Below are 17,290 nucleotides of genomic sequence, written 5' to 3'. Positions count from 1 at the left end.
ATACCGTTATACGCATATGACTCACAAGCTGTAGTAGTCTCCTCATCCAGCGGTTCCAACACAAAAATTTTAAAAATTCATAACTTTTGCATCGATTGTCCAATTTTCCTCAAACTTTCACTGATGTGTTCTACTAATATTGTTGCATTTTCTCAATCCTTATGTTTATGAAGGTGAACTTGTCCTTTAATTATCCAATATGAGTGTGACATACTCTAGACTGATTTAAATCCATTTTATATAATGAAATATTATTCAAAGTCTGTATACACTGAATTTTCAATTATCTGTTATTAGTCATTGATCTTTAGATGTGTGTCACAAATGTGATATGTGTGGAACTTAATAAATGAAATGAATAAAATGAAATGAATGAAATGTTGTCATTTTAATTGAATCTGTGTATAAAGATCGCAAGAGTTACAGAGTATGAGATAGTCGACGTAAAATTAACCACCTTTATCATTCAAATAGTATCTTTAATTGATATTTTGTTTTAAACAGTAAATTTACGAGGCGCAATATTGGGATGACTGCCGCAGTGAACAGTGTAACCATGGAAACCAAAGAAACTCCTAAGATTCTTGTCATCTACACTGGTGGAACGATTGGGATGAAGAAATTGAATGGAGGTGAGTCAATAGGAAACACTCTTTTCTTAGTACATTATATCTCTTTCTTTCTCTCTCCCCCTCCCTCTCCCTCTCCTCTCTCTCTCTCTCTCTCTCTCTCTCTCTCTCTCTCCTTCTCTCTCTCTCTCTAACTGTGCCGTTCTGGAAGAAGTAGCCATCGGACGTAGCGTTAGTTTAATGTTTTTAATGCCATCAGCTTTCGACATCTTGACGGGTCTTCTTCAGGGCATTTGGAAATCAACATAACGAAAAGCAACCACCTGTAATAAAACTTGAACAAAATCATGATAAAGCAAAAACAGCAATATTACATAGATTAGCATGCACTCCAACACCAACAGCAATCTGATATAAATTAACATGCACGGCGGTATTAGCAGTGAAACATGAATATGGCGTTTGCAATGCAATATATCAATTACATAGATGTATGCATGCATACATGTGTGTGTGTGTGTGTTTGTGTGTGTGTTTGTAGATGCAGTCGTACAGATGTCCTTGACTAAATGAATATTTCTCCTCCGTGTTTGCAGTTTTGGTGCCAGTGAAACACTATTTGCCAGACTTCATTAGCAAAACGCCCACAGTGTACGGCAAGCCAGCGGACAGTATCGAGGGCCTCAGCACTTTTGATCTCATGTAATTACCCTCAATACCTCAACCGATACCTGATAAGGATGTCAATGTCATTACAAAGAGGGCTGATATTTTTTCGATCTTTTCAGACAATAGATATAAGATATGTAATACTAATCTGCATACCATGGATTCGATAAATTGAACTTCACTTTGGCTGTGTCTAGTCATCCTATCTTAACTTACCTCTCCCTGAACTCTTTCCGAGTCAAGATGACACAAGAATCACAGTGAGGTAAATACATATATTACATTCTAATCAAAGATGTAATGTGCATTGCAGGAAATAATTTCGTTATGACTGATAACTTAATGACGATTCAATAAATGATGATTATAAAACATTGGCATTATTATCACCATTAACAGCTATTGGGGAAGCACTTTTACGAATGACTTCTGTAGAGCCTAATCGACAGATGTTTCTGACCGTTTAAGATGCCAATAATGTGGATGCTGCACTTTACGAATTCGACAACCAAGAGTCATACAGCCCATGAACTCGACACTAGGCAAACGATTTAACGGCCCATGATTCCGCCACTAGGGACTGACAAGGTCCACGAGTCCGACACTATAAGGCAAACAAAGCCCACGAGACCGACACATTAAACCCGGTGATGTAATGTCGAACTCGTTGGCCCATTTTTGCCTATAGTATCGAGCTCGTGGCCTGTATGACTCGTGGATGTCCGTCTCGTGGGATAACCCCAATAATGTAAACTTGTCAGGGTCTTGTGGAGATTACGTCATAATGCTTAAACTCTTCACCGTTGTGATGGTATCCATAGAAACCAGGATGGCAGCCACATTCTCTACAGCATGTTGGAGTGGGAGTGCATCAAGGACTCGAGTAACATCGCCGCCGCGGACTGGGTGCACATGGCAGAGGATATCCTACGATACTACAGCGTCTTCAACGGGTTCGTGATCCTACACGGCACGGACACGATGGCCTACACGGCGTCGGCTCTGTCTTTCATGCTCGACAACCTCTCCAAGCCTGTTGTCATCACTGGCTCGCAGATTCCGCTATCCGAGTTCCGCAGCGATGGAGAGAACAACATGTTGGGCGCCCTTGCCATGGCCAGCTACTCTCGGCCTGAGGATGGCTTGGTGATAGCCGAGGTAAGGCGAAGACGAAAGGTGGTCATAATCATTGATACAGAATACATTAACAACACTTCATTACACCAGCTTAAAAAAATGATCTCAATCTATACTTAATCATATACCGTTTTTCAAACAAAATCTGAAGACAAGATAATGAAGGAAAGTATGAACTTATATTGCCCAACCCGATCACACACTCGGTAAAGTGCTAGTCTTTTATTTGAGAGATATTCTGTATAATTTCCTCCTTTCATTAAAGACTCTGTAAGGGATACCACGGAGTGAGAAGGCTGGCAAGGCTCAGATTTATTCGAGATTCCCCGTAACGAACTGTATACAGCTTTGCCGCTGATCTCTGTGTAATAGCCATGCAGAGAGCTAGCGAATACTCAATTTACCCCATCAAGCCCAAAAGGTTTGACCCCTCAGAGTTGCTGGGGCCACCCTCCTCAGTAACAAAATGTGCGTCAGCCTGGTCCCGGAGGGCGGGTTGGGCCCCCAGGGACCCCCCGAAAAGGACCCTTGGAGGGTGTAATTTACCCCATGGAGCCCATGAACCCAACTTGGTCTAAAAGAATGTCCTATGAGTGTACATCATAAAAATATAAAAACTGACAAAATATCTGGTCGGGGAAGGAGTTGCCAGACCGCTAGTTTGTAGGCACAAACCCTTGCTGGTTGTTCAGGTGTCTGCATCAAGACTACACTTTGCCATAGGCCCTGTACTGTAGCGTCTCCCAACAGTCTGAGGGACAGTGCCAGTTGAGTGCATGTAGTAGTCTTGGCGCAGACTCTTTTACTCCCATCAAGGGTTTGTACCCGCAAACTGCCCGGTATACCCTGGAACCCAGGGTAGTTTGCAGGCAGAAATTGACCAGGCACATTAGAAAACACACACACACACACACACACACACACACACACACACACACACACACACACACACACACACACGCACATACGCACGTACGCTCACATATTCCTTTATGTAAATACATACCGGTATACAAAACATGTCACATAGGTTCTACAGCCAGGATACCGTGCACACAATAAATGTCAGCTCTATAAGAAGTTCATACCATTTGATTGTTTCAATGGATGCTATCAATGGACATTTCAGCAAGGACACTAGAGAAAATTTAAAATTTGTGTGAATGTGTATCATGTTTTACCGGCCCCATCGTCTACTTGTCCTTTACTATGTATTCACCTTATGAGACACAATTGGAGCTTTTCAGAAAATGCTGAAATAAACCTTTCATTGTGAGTACACTTCAATTTCAGACCAACCACAGAAGCACTAAAGGCCATTTGTATAACACACTGAAGTAAACCATATCATCATCAGAGCATTAAACATAACTTTGATAAAGTTCATGTTAATAACAGAATGTCGGATACAGCTTGGAGTTTTTCCTTTTCTGACTCTTTTTTTTTTTTTTTTTTTTTGCATTTAAAATGCAAATTCCAAGTCTCAATCCATACATGATTCTTTTGAAAATCTTAAAATGAGAATTCTTTTAGGTTTTAGCTGATAAAAAAAAAACCACCCTTTACGTATTACAAAAAAAAAAAAATCAGAAATAATATCCATCAATTCTCAAACTCAGTAGTGCATGTCACCTCATTGTTTTGGACAATAATACATCTTTACACATAATTATGGTGTTCTACATAGACTGTGTACATGTATTGCTGAACTTCCTTAAAACATACAGAATGCTGTAATATTTCAGCACTTTTGTAAACTTCTGGGTTCTGGAGATACTTTACCTTAAAGGACAAGTTCACCTTCGTAAACATAAGGATTGAGAGAATGTAGCAATATTAGTAGAACACATCATTGAAAGTTTGAGGAAAATCAGACAATCCGTTCAAAAGTTATGAATTTTTGAAGTTTTTGTGCAGTACCCGCTGGATGAGAAGACTACTGCAGTGTATGAATAACTTAGATGTCACATGCGTACAACAATAAAAGGAAAATATAAAGAGAATTTCACAAAATTCCATCTTTTGAAAAAAGTACACATTCCCCTGACTCGTTACCGACAAATGTTATGGGTAATATTATTCCCCCTGCCTTTAGAAAGAGGCAAGTCAAGTGCTCTTTTATTATGCGAAAAAAGTGTAAATATGTTCAATTTTCTTTCACATTTTCTTTATACTGTTGTACGCACATGACTCACAAGCTGTGGTAGTCTCCTCATCCAGCGGTTCCAACACAAACATTTAAAAAATTCATAACTTTTGCATCGATTGTCCAATTTTCCTCAAACTTTCACTAATGTGTTCTACTAATATTGTTGCATTTTCTCAATCCTTATGTTTATGAAGGTGAACTTGTCCTTTAAGTTCCCAGGCCCACACAAACGAAACCCAAATTATGATGTCACATATTGCAAAGACTGCCATGGACCCTGGTCAGTACACAAGTTGAAGCATTGACTAGAAAGCTCTCTTTAAATATACGTGCAGCATGCAGGCTGAAAGTATGAACTTGATCTTGTGTTCTCTTTACATTAACACTTTTGTCAACACCTTATTTCTAGAGATACACTATCTTCAGTTCCGCAGCCCCACACAAACAAAACTCAACATGTGGTGTCACATACTGCAAAGACTGCCATTGACCCTGGTCAGCCACAACAAGTTGAAGCATTGACTAGCTCCCTTTGAATATACTTGAAGCATCCAGGCTGAGAGTGTGAACTTGATCTAACTTGTGTTCTATTTACATCAGCAATTTTGTCAACTCCTTATTCAGTGACTCCAACTCTCCCGTTTTCGACGGGAGATCTCCCGCCGAAAGCCCATTTTTGCAAAATCTCCCGTTTTCCCGCTTGAGATTTGATTTCTCCCGCCCTGGGTCTGTGTCTTCCGGTGGAAAGGATTTCTTACTTATTGCTATATCGTATGTTGAAAAAAATAAGTCTTAGATAGCACCACAGAACATCTAGAACCCTAGGAACTTCGCGCTTCGCACACATCAACTTGGAGTCTCCCGCCGTTGCTAGGGGTCTCGGGCGGGAGAATCTCCAGATCAGAAGGTGATTGGGGTTGGAGTCTCTGCTTATTTCTGGAGATACATTATCTTCAGTTCCCCAGCCCCACACAAACAAAACTCAACTTGTGGTGTCACATACTGCAAACATAGTTTATGATTGCCATTAGCCCTGGACATTACTCACAAAGTTGAAACGTCAAATTACCAACTGAATGAAACGCTAGCTTCATTTTTTTTCCCGTTTAACTATAGCATGCATGCCCAGAGGATGTGCAGTGACTGTTTTTTTTTTTGTGTTCTCTTTATATCAGCATTTTGGTCAACTACTCATTTATGAGATACTCAGTTGTATACTCCTTCCCCCCCCCCCCGAAAAAAAAAGAAGAAAGAAAATAAACTTTCAGGGAGTCACATACAGCTACAATTTAGTTCATGCTTATGATTTAGTTGCCATTAACAGTGGCAATTACACATCAAGTCATACATCATACTGTATAGTAGACAACGAAGGGTTTTTTTAGCATTATTTGAAAAAAACTATTTGTGGCATATACATATTATAATAGATACACTGTATAGGATAAGCAGCCTGTGTGGCCAGTAAAACATGACACAATTTCACACAAATTTTAAATTCTCTCTAGTGTCCCTGCTGAAATGTCCATTGATAGCATCCATGTAAAATAATCAAAAGGTATGAACTTCTTAAAGTAGGTCTGACATTTATCATGTGCAAGGTATCATGTCTGTATACCCTATATGTGACATTTTTTGCATACCGGTATGTATTTACATGAAGGAATGTGTGAGCGTATGTGCCTGCGTGTGTGTGTGTGTGTGTGTGTGTGTGTGTGTGTGTGTATGTGTGTTCGTGTTCTATTGTGCCTGGTCAATTTCTGCCTGCAAACTACCCTGGGTCCCAGGGTATACCGGGTAGTTTGCAGGTACAAACCCTTGTTGGGAGTAACAGAGTCTGCACCAAGACTATACTACATGCACTCAACTGGCACTGTCCCTAGTTTGCAGGCACAAACCCTTGTTGGTCGTAGAGGAGTCTGCGCCAAGACTACTGTATGCACCACTTCGGCACTGCCCCATACGCCCTGTGTTGTAGCTTCTCAAGGCTGCAGTGCAGTGGTACGTGTATTAGTCTTGGCACATGCAGACTCCTATTACGACCAACAAGGGTTTGTGCCTGCAAACTACACTGTCCCTTGGACTGTTGGGGGACGCTACAGTACAGGGCCTATGGCAAAGTGTAGTCTTGACGCAGGCAGCTAAACAACCAGCAAGGGTTTGTGCCTATAAACTAGCGGTCTGGCTACCCCTTTCCCGACCAGATTTTTTGTCAGTTTTTTTTTTTTTTTTTTTTTTTTTTTTTTTTTTTTTTTTTTTTTAAATGATGTACACTCATAGGACATTATTTTAGACCAAGTTTGGTTCATGGGCTCCATGGGGTAGGCCCTAAATTACACCCGCCAAGGACCCTTTTCGGGGGGTCCCTGGGGGCGGAACCCGCCCTCCGGGACCAGGCTGACGCGCATTTTGTTAATGAGGAGGGTGGCCCCAGCAACTCTGAGGGGTCAAACCTTTTGGGCTTGATGGGGTAAATTGAGTAGTCGCTAGCTCTCTGGCTATAAGTAAATCTACACCGTAGAATTTCAACTGGAGTGGACCGTGTAATACCGATGAGAGTATGCTTCGATGCACATATCAGCTGACCGGTGCTGTTCGTGGTTTACGAATGTTCCCCGATGGACAGCGAATAAATCGGGCCTCCCGTGAATCCCCACGCTACATTTTTTTTTTTATAAGAATAAAATATAAGATTATCATATAGTAAAATTATGTCGAACAAAATTCTTCGTAAATCATATCTCTTGGTGATCATGAAAATTTCAGCCTATGCATGATCATAGATTTTTCCCCAATATGAAGGTAATTTATGATCGAAATGAATTAAAGTATGACAATATATCCCCACCCCAACACCCACCAAGGGAGGTATACGACCATTTTTCCTCCCTCGCGTCACCGTTCAAGTACACTCCCACAAACTCATCAACCACGATGTACGTTACGCCCTCTATCATTCAGGTCACTCTATTTTTTAACGGCAAGTTGATCCGTGGCAACCGAAGTATGAAATTCTCCTGCTGCAGACTGGATGCCTTCAGATCCCCGAATTTCCCGCCACTCGCCTTCGTGGGCACCAACACTCAAGGTGACTACAGGAACATCAATAATTACACTGTAAAAACATCGGTGTTAGATTTAACACCACGGGTGTTAAATCTAGGGCCTAACACCGATCAAACTTCAATAAAGGACCACACCCACAGGTGTTAAAAATGCACTGTGATGGTGTTGAAAAGTGTTCACCTGACACTTTGTGGTGTTAATTTGACACTGTATAATCGTTATTTTGACACTGTACTGGTGTTAATTAAAAAATGACACCACATGGTGTTGATTTGATATCTGTTAGTGTTAATATCAATGGTTTAACACCCGTCCAGCTTCAATAAGAGACCACACCTGGTCCAGCTGGTGTTACTTTGGGGTAAATTTATTTTCACATTTTTTCAAAAATCTAGTATTTTAATGTAAAATTCTTGATCGTCTTGTTTAAATTAAAAATCAACAAAAAGTGCAGTTACTAAGAAACTCTTCAAAAAACAGTTTAAAATTTGGAAATGACACCCGGAGGTGTTAATTTAACACCATAAATGAGCACCGAAAATATAACACCAGCTCGGTGTTCACTATTTAACACCGGACTTTTTGCAGTGTACTAACAACATCTACTTGAGCTCGTGATTCAAAGTGTACATAATTATCATGTGTACTGATGTAATCGGGATGACATATTGGGGTTTTGTTGGCGCTTAAAGAAAGTAAGGATATTTAGACCTATATAATACCAAAAGAAAGGGGATATGTTAAAAAAACATTTGTATATTCATATTATGTACCAACATTCGTAAATCATGAATGTATTTTTTGTTAAACTTTTACCTCTTTTGAATTTCATTCTTGAACAGCAATGTCAATAGCATAGATCTGTACTCCATGGGACAGAATGATACTAAAACGTAGTATTTCCTAAGTTCGAATCAGACAGTACATTGTAAACCAGGGCTACTTGATGTATGATCACTTTGGCACCGTCCTTCATCCTCCATTGTTTAATTCCAATTCCAAGGCAATATTAAACAGACTAATCACTGATATGATTCCGTTATGTAGGCGTCACTGTCGCGAAATTGACCAAAGATGAACACAGGATAAAGGAAATGTTCCAATTAGCCGCTGATCGTATAAACATTGGGTCATTCGTGAAGGCAACTTAAGCCATCGTATGGATGGTGGAGTTTTTCAGGCTCCTGTAGCAACTTTGTGAGCGGTGATAAAATCGTCAAATTCATGTAGACTCTTTTTCCTTCGTTTGTCCTTCGGATTCACATCTTCGTGTAGCCTTCGTGTGTTGTTCGGGTGCCATCGTGTAACTTTCAGTAGGCGTCGTATTTGCTTCGGCTGCTGATTGGCTTTGACCAAGTTCCGGGCCAACTTCACACAAAATAATTGAAAAGTCCATATTTGTATTGCCGTCTTGTGTCAATTTTGAGACAGTGTCACGCCACCCTTACCCCGAATAATGATGGTTATTCCGCAAACGCAGGGGCGGATCCAGGAATTCTGTAAAGGGGGAGGGGGGGGGGGGGCGCAACTAATATTTCTGGTGGCACCTCCGGGTTTCACTTCATTTTTTTTCTTTTTTTTTTCTTTTTTTTTACGATAAATAAAGGGGGGCGTGCGCCTCTTGCGCCCCCCTCTGGATCCGCCACTGAGACGTGTATTCTTTTTTATACTCTAAGGCCCCACTTAATCTCGACCAGTGGGCTGCGAAGCTCTCGCTGGTGGGCCGCGAAAAATGAAATGAATATTCATATTCAATCTTACTGGGCCTCAATAAAGTTTGTAGGAGCCAATGTGGGCCTCGGGTTTGAAAAACGTTGAGAATCTATTGTTTAAAATCTTTGCCTTTAGCGAGTGTGCTCAACCGGGAAGTGAAAATCAAATTCAATTGCTTGATGAATGTCTATTCAATATTGAAAATGTTTTTGTACGATTGAACATTGAACAGGTGAAGGCACATCTCCAGACTGACATCAAGGGCGTTGTGTTTATGACGTACGGCGCGGGAAACTTTCCATCAGACCGCAAAGACATCTTGAATGCTATCAAAGAGGCCGTTGAGGGCGGCAAACTGATCGTGAACTGCACCCAGTGTCCTAACGGACAAGTCACACCGGCTTACGAGACCGGACAAGTAAGTCTTTTTTTTTTTTTTTTTTTTCTTTTACAAATTTATTTATTTCCTCTTCATTATACAACATAACATACAAAATCATATTACAAATCATGTTTTGTTTAACAAATTAACAACAACAACAACAACAACAACAGTAAAAGATGGGTATCAAACTCTTCAACAATTGAACAATATCCTAAAGATACAGTCAGCTCTCGTTACAATAAACTCCTTGGGCCCAGCGAAATCACCGTGATCTTGTCACTTTTGAAACCTTGCCGTATCCAGGGCGCAAATACCTCTGAATAGGAAAATTTTCAAACCCTGGGACCCCCAAAAAACTACCCCATCACGTCGGGGTTCTGCCATATGGATATTCTTTATCACGAGAGTCGACTGTATGTTCTTCTACAATGACCTAAAAAATATTTTCTACAGGGGACCATTTCTTATAATGAAAATTTAATTTGTTTGTTCGTTTTGCAATGTTGGATTCTATATATCGGATATTAACAATAAATGCTGTCAATCCATGAAATTTCACACCTGTATCTTTGCATCTCTGAATATATATGTACCTTTTGTATAACAATATTAAATGATTCAATAAACTCCTGTGGGGCCCTTTCCAGTCTTTGATGAATCCAAACATTACTCTAATTCTTGTACAATCCTCTAATTTGACATGAAAGATCGTACCAATTTCATCCACAAATTTTTGAAGTAATTCTTTGGCAGCTTTACAATAAAAAAACAGATGTACAGGGGTCTCAGCACATGACTTACAAAGCGTACACAACTCTGATTCTGATATTTTCATCTTAAACAATCTTTCATTTGTGTAAAGTATATTATGCGACAACTTGAACTGAAATTCTCTCAATTTTACTTCAATTGTACATGTAAATGGCAACATATATATTTGTGTCCAATCTTCTGGTTGAATTCCATACTTGCCAGCAAAAACTGTTTCGCAAACAGGTCTTGATTTAATCTCTTTTAAAAATTCCTCATATATTGGTTTTGATTTCACATTTTGTAACTGTGAAATAATAAGATCCTTTTGTTTTTGAGCCACTTCTTCTTTCCAAAACATCTCCAATAGGAGTGTATTGAAGGAACATTTCGAGTATTTTTGAACAGAGTCTACAATTGCCATATACATCATATTATATTTGCTTGGCACTCCTTTCCTTAACCAAAATTCAAAATCAATGAGCCGTCCATCAATACTAAATATTTGATATATATAACATAAACCTGCTTCAAAAAACGGCCTGCAGAATATTGAGTGCTTATCAATCAAAATGTTCTGGTTATTCCATACTGGTTGTTGTAGGATGTCTGCTTGGCTATTTTCATCACCAATAAAATCCTCATGTATGTTTGTCTTTAACCATATTTGTAGAATATTCTCATAGAATGGAGGGATACCCCTTTTATCAATAGTTTCAAGGGAATAATTACTTTGAAACACTAGAATTCCACCAAGCCTTTTTAAGAAATAATCTCCCAATAGCACCCATTGATGGTTACAATTTCCATAATATCTTTTAACCCATTTAACTAACTGCGTATCAATCATACATTGTAAATTGGGGAATTTGAGACCACCCTCAGCATATTGTGCATACATAGTTGACCTTGAAATCTTATCTGGGCCATTCCATAAAAATGAAAACATTAACTTCTCTACTTCTTTCACAAAATCTTGAGGAATTTCAATGTTTGACATCAAATAAATTATCTTAGACATAATAAATGTTTTCAAAATTTGAATTTTACCAATTAACGTTAAATTACGATTTTTCCAAATAAAAAATGTTCTCTTAATCTCACCCAATCGATCTTCAAAGTTTCTTCGGATTGCTTCTTTTTTGTCATATGAAAACCAGATTCCAAGAATTCTAAGACCATTGTCTGTCCACTTTATCATCTGTGGCTTTTCTTTCGATAGTCTATCATTTCCTATCCACATTCCTTCTGATTTGCTTCGGTTGAGGCAAAGACCTGATATCTCAGAAAATTCTTGAAAGCTTTCTAGTAATACTGATAATGATTCTGTATCCTTACAAAAACATGTTATATCATCAGCGTAAGCTGTATATTTAATCTGTTTTCCGAGCATCTCCATTCCAATAATATTTGGATTATTTAACAATCTCATTAGATATATCTCGAGCCCTAATATGAATAAAAGGGGGGCAAGGGGGTCGCCTTGGCGAACACCCCTTCCAATTTCAAAATAACCAGTGGTAAAGCCATTTATCAATACACAGCTATTTATACCTGCATGCAATGTTCTCACCCATTGTATCATTGACGGACCAAAATTAAGACATTCTAAACACTGTAATAAATACCTATGACTGAGTGAATCAAATGCTTTGGTAAGATCTAATGCTAACACAATTCCAGATACATTGTTGGCATCTGCATAAAACATTAAATCTGAAATCAGTCTTATACCTTCACCTATATATCTGCCTTTAATAAATGCTGTTTGCTGAGGATTTATCAAATTACCAATAATTTTGGACATACGTTTCGCTAAACATTTAGAAAGTATCTTTGCATCCACATTTATTAAAGTGATTGGTCGCCAATTGCCCAATAATCTCTTATCTTTATTGGATTTAGGAATCAATTTAATTATTCCTTGCCTCTGTGACACGGACATACTTCCTTTTTCAAAAGCATGATTAAATGATCCTATTAGTTCTTTAGAAATCAAAGGCCAAAATGTCTCATAAAATTCCACCGATAAGCCATCATTACCAGGTGTTTTATTTTTTGACATCCCAAGGAGGACTTCCCTTGCCTCTTCATGTGTTATCAGGCCTTCACAAGAGGCCTTTTCATCTTCCGTGAGGTGTTTTAAGCAGGAACTTTTTATGTAATCATAACTCACTTTGTCAGACACTGTATCCCTGTTTTCAAACTGTTTACCAAAAGATTTCATCACAAAATTTCGTATATGATGGGGATGTTCAATAAGTTCCTCACCTGTATCTAATACATCTATGTTTGTACTCTGTGCTTGTGTCTTTTCCAATGATAAAAAATATTTTGTACTCTTCTCTCCTTTCTCGTACCAGGTACATCTTGAACGTAATATGGCCCCCTCTGCTAAATAATTGTACATGCAGTTAAGTTCCTGTTCAATTTTTTCTTTCTTATCCCATTTTTGCTCATTCATTTCTGTCGGGTCCATGTCATTTATTATTTTCAATTCTTGTTCTAATTCTTTTCTTCTAATTTCTTTTATATTTTTCTTCCTTTTAGAAAATGTGATTGTAAATTCTCGTATTTTGAATTTTAACCAATCCCATAATTTTCCTTTATCATTTTTATTTTCCCATTCATTTACCCACATCTCATAATGTCCCTTTAAATTTTCAACATACTCAACATCACTAAGTAAACTGTTATTAAACTTCCAATAAGATGGGCCCACAGTGTACTCTTTAATTCTCAGATGTAAATTCACAAAATCATGATCTGACAAAACACAGGGGACCATATCACAATCTGTCACCATATTTTGTACAGACTCATGGATTAACCAGATATCCAGTCTTGACTGAACACAAGGATTGGAGCGTCTCCAAGTAAATCGTCTTAATAACGGGTTCTTGTCTCTCCAGATATCTATTACATGATAAACGTTTTTAATGTTTTCTATTATTTCACAAGAGTGCTTCCAAGTGGACTTCATATTACCGCCCTCTCGGTCCAATGCCAAATTTTGAATAAAATTAAAATCTCCCCCTATTAATATTGTCTGTTCAGCATCATAATATTCTTGTATAGTCAAGTCTACAGCTTTAAAAAAATGCATGTGGTCTTTTTCATTATTTGGTGCATATACATTACATATCATAAATTTTTTTCCATATACTTCCATTTTAACCAACAAAAATCTCCCGTTAGAATCTTTCACTGTCTCTATCAATTTTATATGTGGGGTTTTCCGAAATATGATACACACTCCCCTACTAGAGGAGGTTCCGTGACTGAATACAATATCGGCTCTTAATTGGTTCTTCCATAAACTTTCATCCTTATCAGTCGAATGGGTTTCCTGTAATAAAATAACATCCTTTTTTAATTTGGATAAAAAACAAAAATATTTTTTCCTGGCTTTAAAGTCCCCTAGCCCATTAACATTATGGGTCATTAACTTCAGATCCTTATACATATTTCACAAGTAGGTAACCTTGTAAATTCTTATGACCCACCATGATCAAGACAAAACAGACAACAAAACATTGGCAATGAAAAAAACACACATACAATTTGCATGAAATCGAATAAAACATGATCACAAGGAATCCAAGTGCCCCTGGGCATCTTCACAGTTATTTTTTCCTCAGGTTGGCAAAAACAAATGATTTTCCTTATCACTTAATCACATGAAAAGTGTATCTTGTCTTCGAAGATATCAACTGTTAATATACTGCTGGCATGACAGGGTGCCGACTGCTGAGCTATCGCAGTCGTGTCAAGAGTTTTTCAAAGTATTTCGTATTTTGTTAGACCATTGTCTACTGTGCAAAAGCAAACTGCCAATATCCATTCTATCTTGTGGTGTGCTGCTTGTACTCCACTTCTTTTCCGCTCTCAGTCTCCCTGTAAAACAATCGCGCAGGATATTTGAAGTACACCTTTCGTTTTGGGTCCTCCTCTTTCAGCTTTCGTTTCAGTGGCAGCAATTTCCTCCTGCTTTCTCGCACTTCTACCGGCAGCATCTCATCGACAAATATCTGGTGATCCTTTCCGTTGTGCTGAAAAGGCCTCTCCTTCAAATATCTGCGGGCACTGCTGATCACTGTTTGTCTGGTTGTGTATCTACTGAAAGCTACCACAACTGGGCGAGGAGGGCCGGGTTTTGGCCTGATGCGGCCTGTGCGATGAGCTCTTTCAATGCTCACTTCACCTTCCATTTGCATATTTGACTTGGCAAATTCTTTGATCAATTGCTCACACTTCCCAGCGTTTTCAGCACCTTCAGGAAACCCGTAAAACACAGCCGTATTCCTCATCTCTCTCGCAGTGAGGTTAACAAGACGCTCTCTCAATTTCATATTCTCCTTTTCTTGCTTGTTTACTTGGTCCTGTAACTGTTTGATATCAAAACGGCACGACTCTTGCTCCTCTTTCAAGTTACTGATTTCTTTCTCATTTGTTTCAATCTTACCAAGAGCTGTGTCCAACCTGGATGTGAGATTGGAGTTCATTTCGTCTATCTTGTGGATAAGGGCCGCGAGTAGTTCATCTGTGGTTGACTTCTCCCCGTCTACTCGTCGTTTTTTCTCAAGCGAGGAGCGTGGAGGTGATTCCGCCGACGCGCCCGGGCTGGTTCCCTCCATATCTCGGTGAAGTGGTTTCACTACCGTGTGCACTGCCGAGTCAGTTAAGCCGTGTGCATTATCACTGTCACTGTGTTCTTGCGTAGCCTTCTCCGTAGTAGCGTCGCTAAAATCCATCTTAGGGTCAAAGTCCTCCTTTTCCTTGAAATAATGGGAGATTGTAACGACTCCTTGTTCTAAGCTCCTTTTTCTCGATGTCATTTTGACTTTTCAAACTGTAATAGGCGAAATGAGCTGCAATTTTATTTCCTCATAATGCCTCCGTAACACTCAGGCACGTCCTAACCGCACAGCGCCATCTTGGATTCCGGACAAGTAAGTCTTGGTTTGACAGAAATACATTGCAGGGGCTTAACACCCGCCTTAGAATAAGATCAGGCCAGAAAAAAAAAAGTGATCTTATAGGTCTTGTTTTCCTTTCGGAGCAGTGATTAAAAAAAAAAAAAAAAATGTTCAAGATATCACTTTTGATGCATATGTGTAGGTCAGTTGTATCACAAAACATCCTACCATATAATTTTTTTTTTTGCAATTAAGCCTGAAATAATGTTATAAGGAAATATCACTATTTTTCTCATTAAACCATACGGTTAAGTCTGGAAACATTTTTATCATAACTTTTGTTCACATTTTAATATTTAACAATACTTAATATTGATTACACTAGTTCAAATTTTTACATTGGCTGTTTCTATCCCTAACGCACATTTTAGAACGATTTTGACGCTTTAATGCTGGATTTTTGTTTCATCTGCAAATGGTAAATTATGCCTTTAAAGATCGGTAGACCACTCACCTAGATGACTACTGAGTAAAGGAGACACCAGTAAACAAAACCTAGAGTTGAGAGCATGACTTTATTTGAGAAATTAATTAGATTTTTTTTTTTTTTGTGACTCTGATATTTTATGTAAGATGAGAAAACCATGCATTGTTATTGTTTTGTACACGTTCTTAAACATGTTTAATTCGCGTTTATCAGGATCGATCTAAATTCTGTTGATCCGTGAGTTTGCTTATCAAATTTTGTTCGATGTTTTATCTTGGTTTATTAAGGTCCTGATAGAGGCAGGGGTAATCCCCCTCTCTGACATCACACCAGAGGCGGCGCTCACCAAACTTGATTACGTCATCCAAAACTTCACAGGCTCAGAACGCGAGGCTTACCTCAAACGTAGCCTGCGGGGAGAGATGACGGTTCAGTAGTTTGACCATATATTTCAAGGAGTTTTTAAATTGATTTGATTTGATCTGATCTGATTTCATTGTTCCACATCTAAAACAAAAATAATATGATAAAATCGATTGAACTTTAGACTGGACCAAGCGTCGTAATTACAAAGAATACAAGAGAAGACAATTTTATAAACATGAAATGTGGGGGACCTACTAAAAAAGCAGAGCTTGTGATGTATAGGTCCCTGGATGAAAATGATGGTCTTGTTAAACAAACAACCTAGTAACAAAAATTATGAAAGAAAGGAAATGAACGTAAAAGAAAAGAGAGCAAAAAAGCAAGAAAAACAAATAAAATACATCAGAACAGAACGAATTAGCAACCTGTAATATGATTGGTAGATTCCTCGTCATCCGACCAACATAGGCTGCGTTTATCAACTTTCCCCTTTTTTAAACGGCTTTCGAAAGCCCTTTCCAAAGCCCTTTCCAAAGCCCTTTCCAAAGTCCTTTCCATAGCCCTTTCCAAAGCCCTTTCCAAAGCCCTTTACTATTAATGTGCCGCTTGTTTTCTAAGAAGGGACGGCGAAAAGCAATTACCATCATAAAGACATATATCCCTTTGAGAGTGACGAGTTATGATGCCATGCCACATGAATCAATTGTCTTCCTATCTGTGACGCAGCTCCAGTTTACCACATACTTCAAATATTTCTGAGTGGCGGCATGAGACTTTCGCTGCGTTTATCAACTGTCCTCCGTTTAAACGGCTTTCAAAAGCCGTTTCCAAAGCCCTTTATCATAACGGCTTCCAAAATAGTTGCGTTTATCAACTCTCTCCGCGAACACGATAACTGGCCTGTCACTGCACAGCTGCATTGCGCCGGCAATTCGACCCGAGGAGAAGAGGACCATAAGGCGTGCATTGTTCGTAACCGCAGTACAATACTACAAAGCCGTTTCAAAACAGCTTTGCGTTAATCAACTTCAAAAGGCTTTTACAAACAGGTTTCTGAAAACCTGTTTAAGAAACTTGTTT

The 17,290-nt window shown here is 38.8% G+C and overlaps 2 protein-coding genes across 2 annotated transcripts; one reads left to right on the top strand and one right to left on the bottom strand.

Moving 5' to 3' along the window:
• The first annotated feature begins 556 nt into the window (after positions 1–556).
• On the top strand, positions 557–12,584 carry LOC139728166 (L-asparaginase-like). Its single transcript, XM_071639130.1, has 5 exons — positions 557–632; positions 1,166–1,271; positions 2,060–2,396; positions 9,536–9,721; positions 12,510–12,584. The coding sequence occupies exons 1-5, from the start codon at positions 557–559 to the stop codon at positions 12,582–12,584; spliced, it is 780 nt and encodes a 259-aa protein (XP_071495231.1).
• A 1,699-nt stretch (positions 12,585–14,283) lies between these two features.
• Positions 14,284–15,320, bottom strand: LOC139728165 (uncharacterized). Its single transcript, XM_071639129.1, has one exon. It carries the CDS (start codon positions 15,274–15,276, stop codon positions 14,284–14,286), a length of 993 nt encoding a protein of 330 aa, XP_071495230.1. The 5' UTR covers positions 15,277–15,320.
• Positions 15,321–17,290: the final 1,970 nt, after the last annotated feature.

Source organism: Diadema antillarum, unplaced genomic scaffold (genome assembly GCF_040938485.1).
Source record: "Diadema antillarum isolate AM-2024a unplaced genomic scaffold, OU_Dant_1.0 seq00000167_RagTag, whole genome shotgun sequence".
Classification (NCBI taxonomy): domain Eukaryota; kingdom Metazoa; phylum Echinodermata; class Echinoidea; order Diadematoida; family Diadematidae; genus Diadema; species Diadema antillarum.
The sequence above is the reverse complement of the archived record's forward strand: the minus strand, read 5'-3'. Positions and strand labels throughout refer to the sequence as shown.

What these genes read in the sequence shown, in the direction of transcription:
- LOC139728166 (XM_071639130.1), top strand. Translation starts at nt 557, where the DNA reads ATGGAAACCAAAGAAACTCCTAAGATTCTTGTCATCTACACTGGTGGA. An exon ending in CTCAGCACTTTTGATCTCAT is followed by an intron (nt 1,272 to 2,059) that starts GTAATTACCCTC and finishes TGGTATCCATAG; the next exon opens with AAACCAGGATGGCAGCCACA. An exon ending in ATGGCTTGGTGATAGCCGAG is followed by an intron (nt 2,397 to 9,535) that starts GTAAGGCGAAGA and finishes AACATTGAACAG; the next exon opens with GTGAAGGCACATCTCCAGAC.
- LOC139728165 (XM_071639129.1), bottom strand. Translation starts at nt 15,276, where the DNA reads ATGACATCGAGAAAAAGGAGCTTAGAACAAGGAGTCGTTACAATCTCC.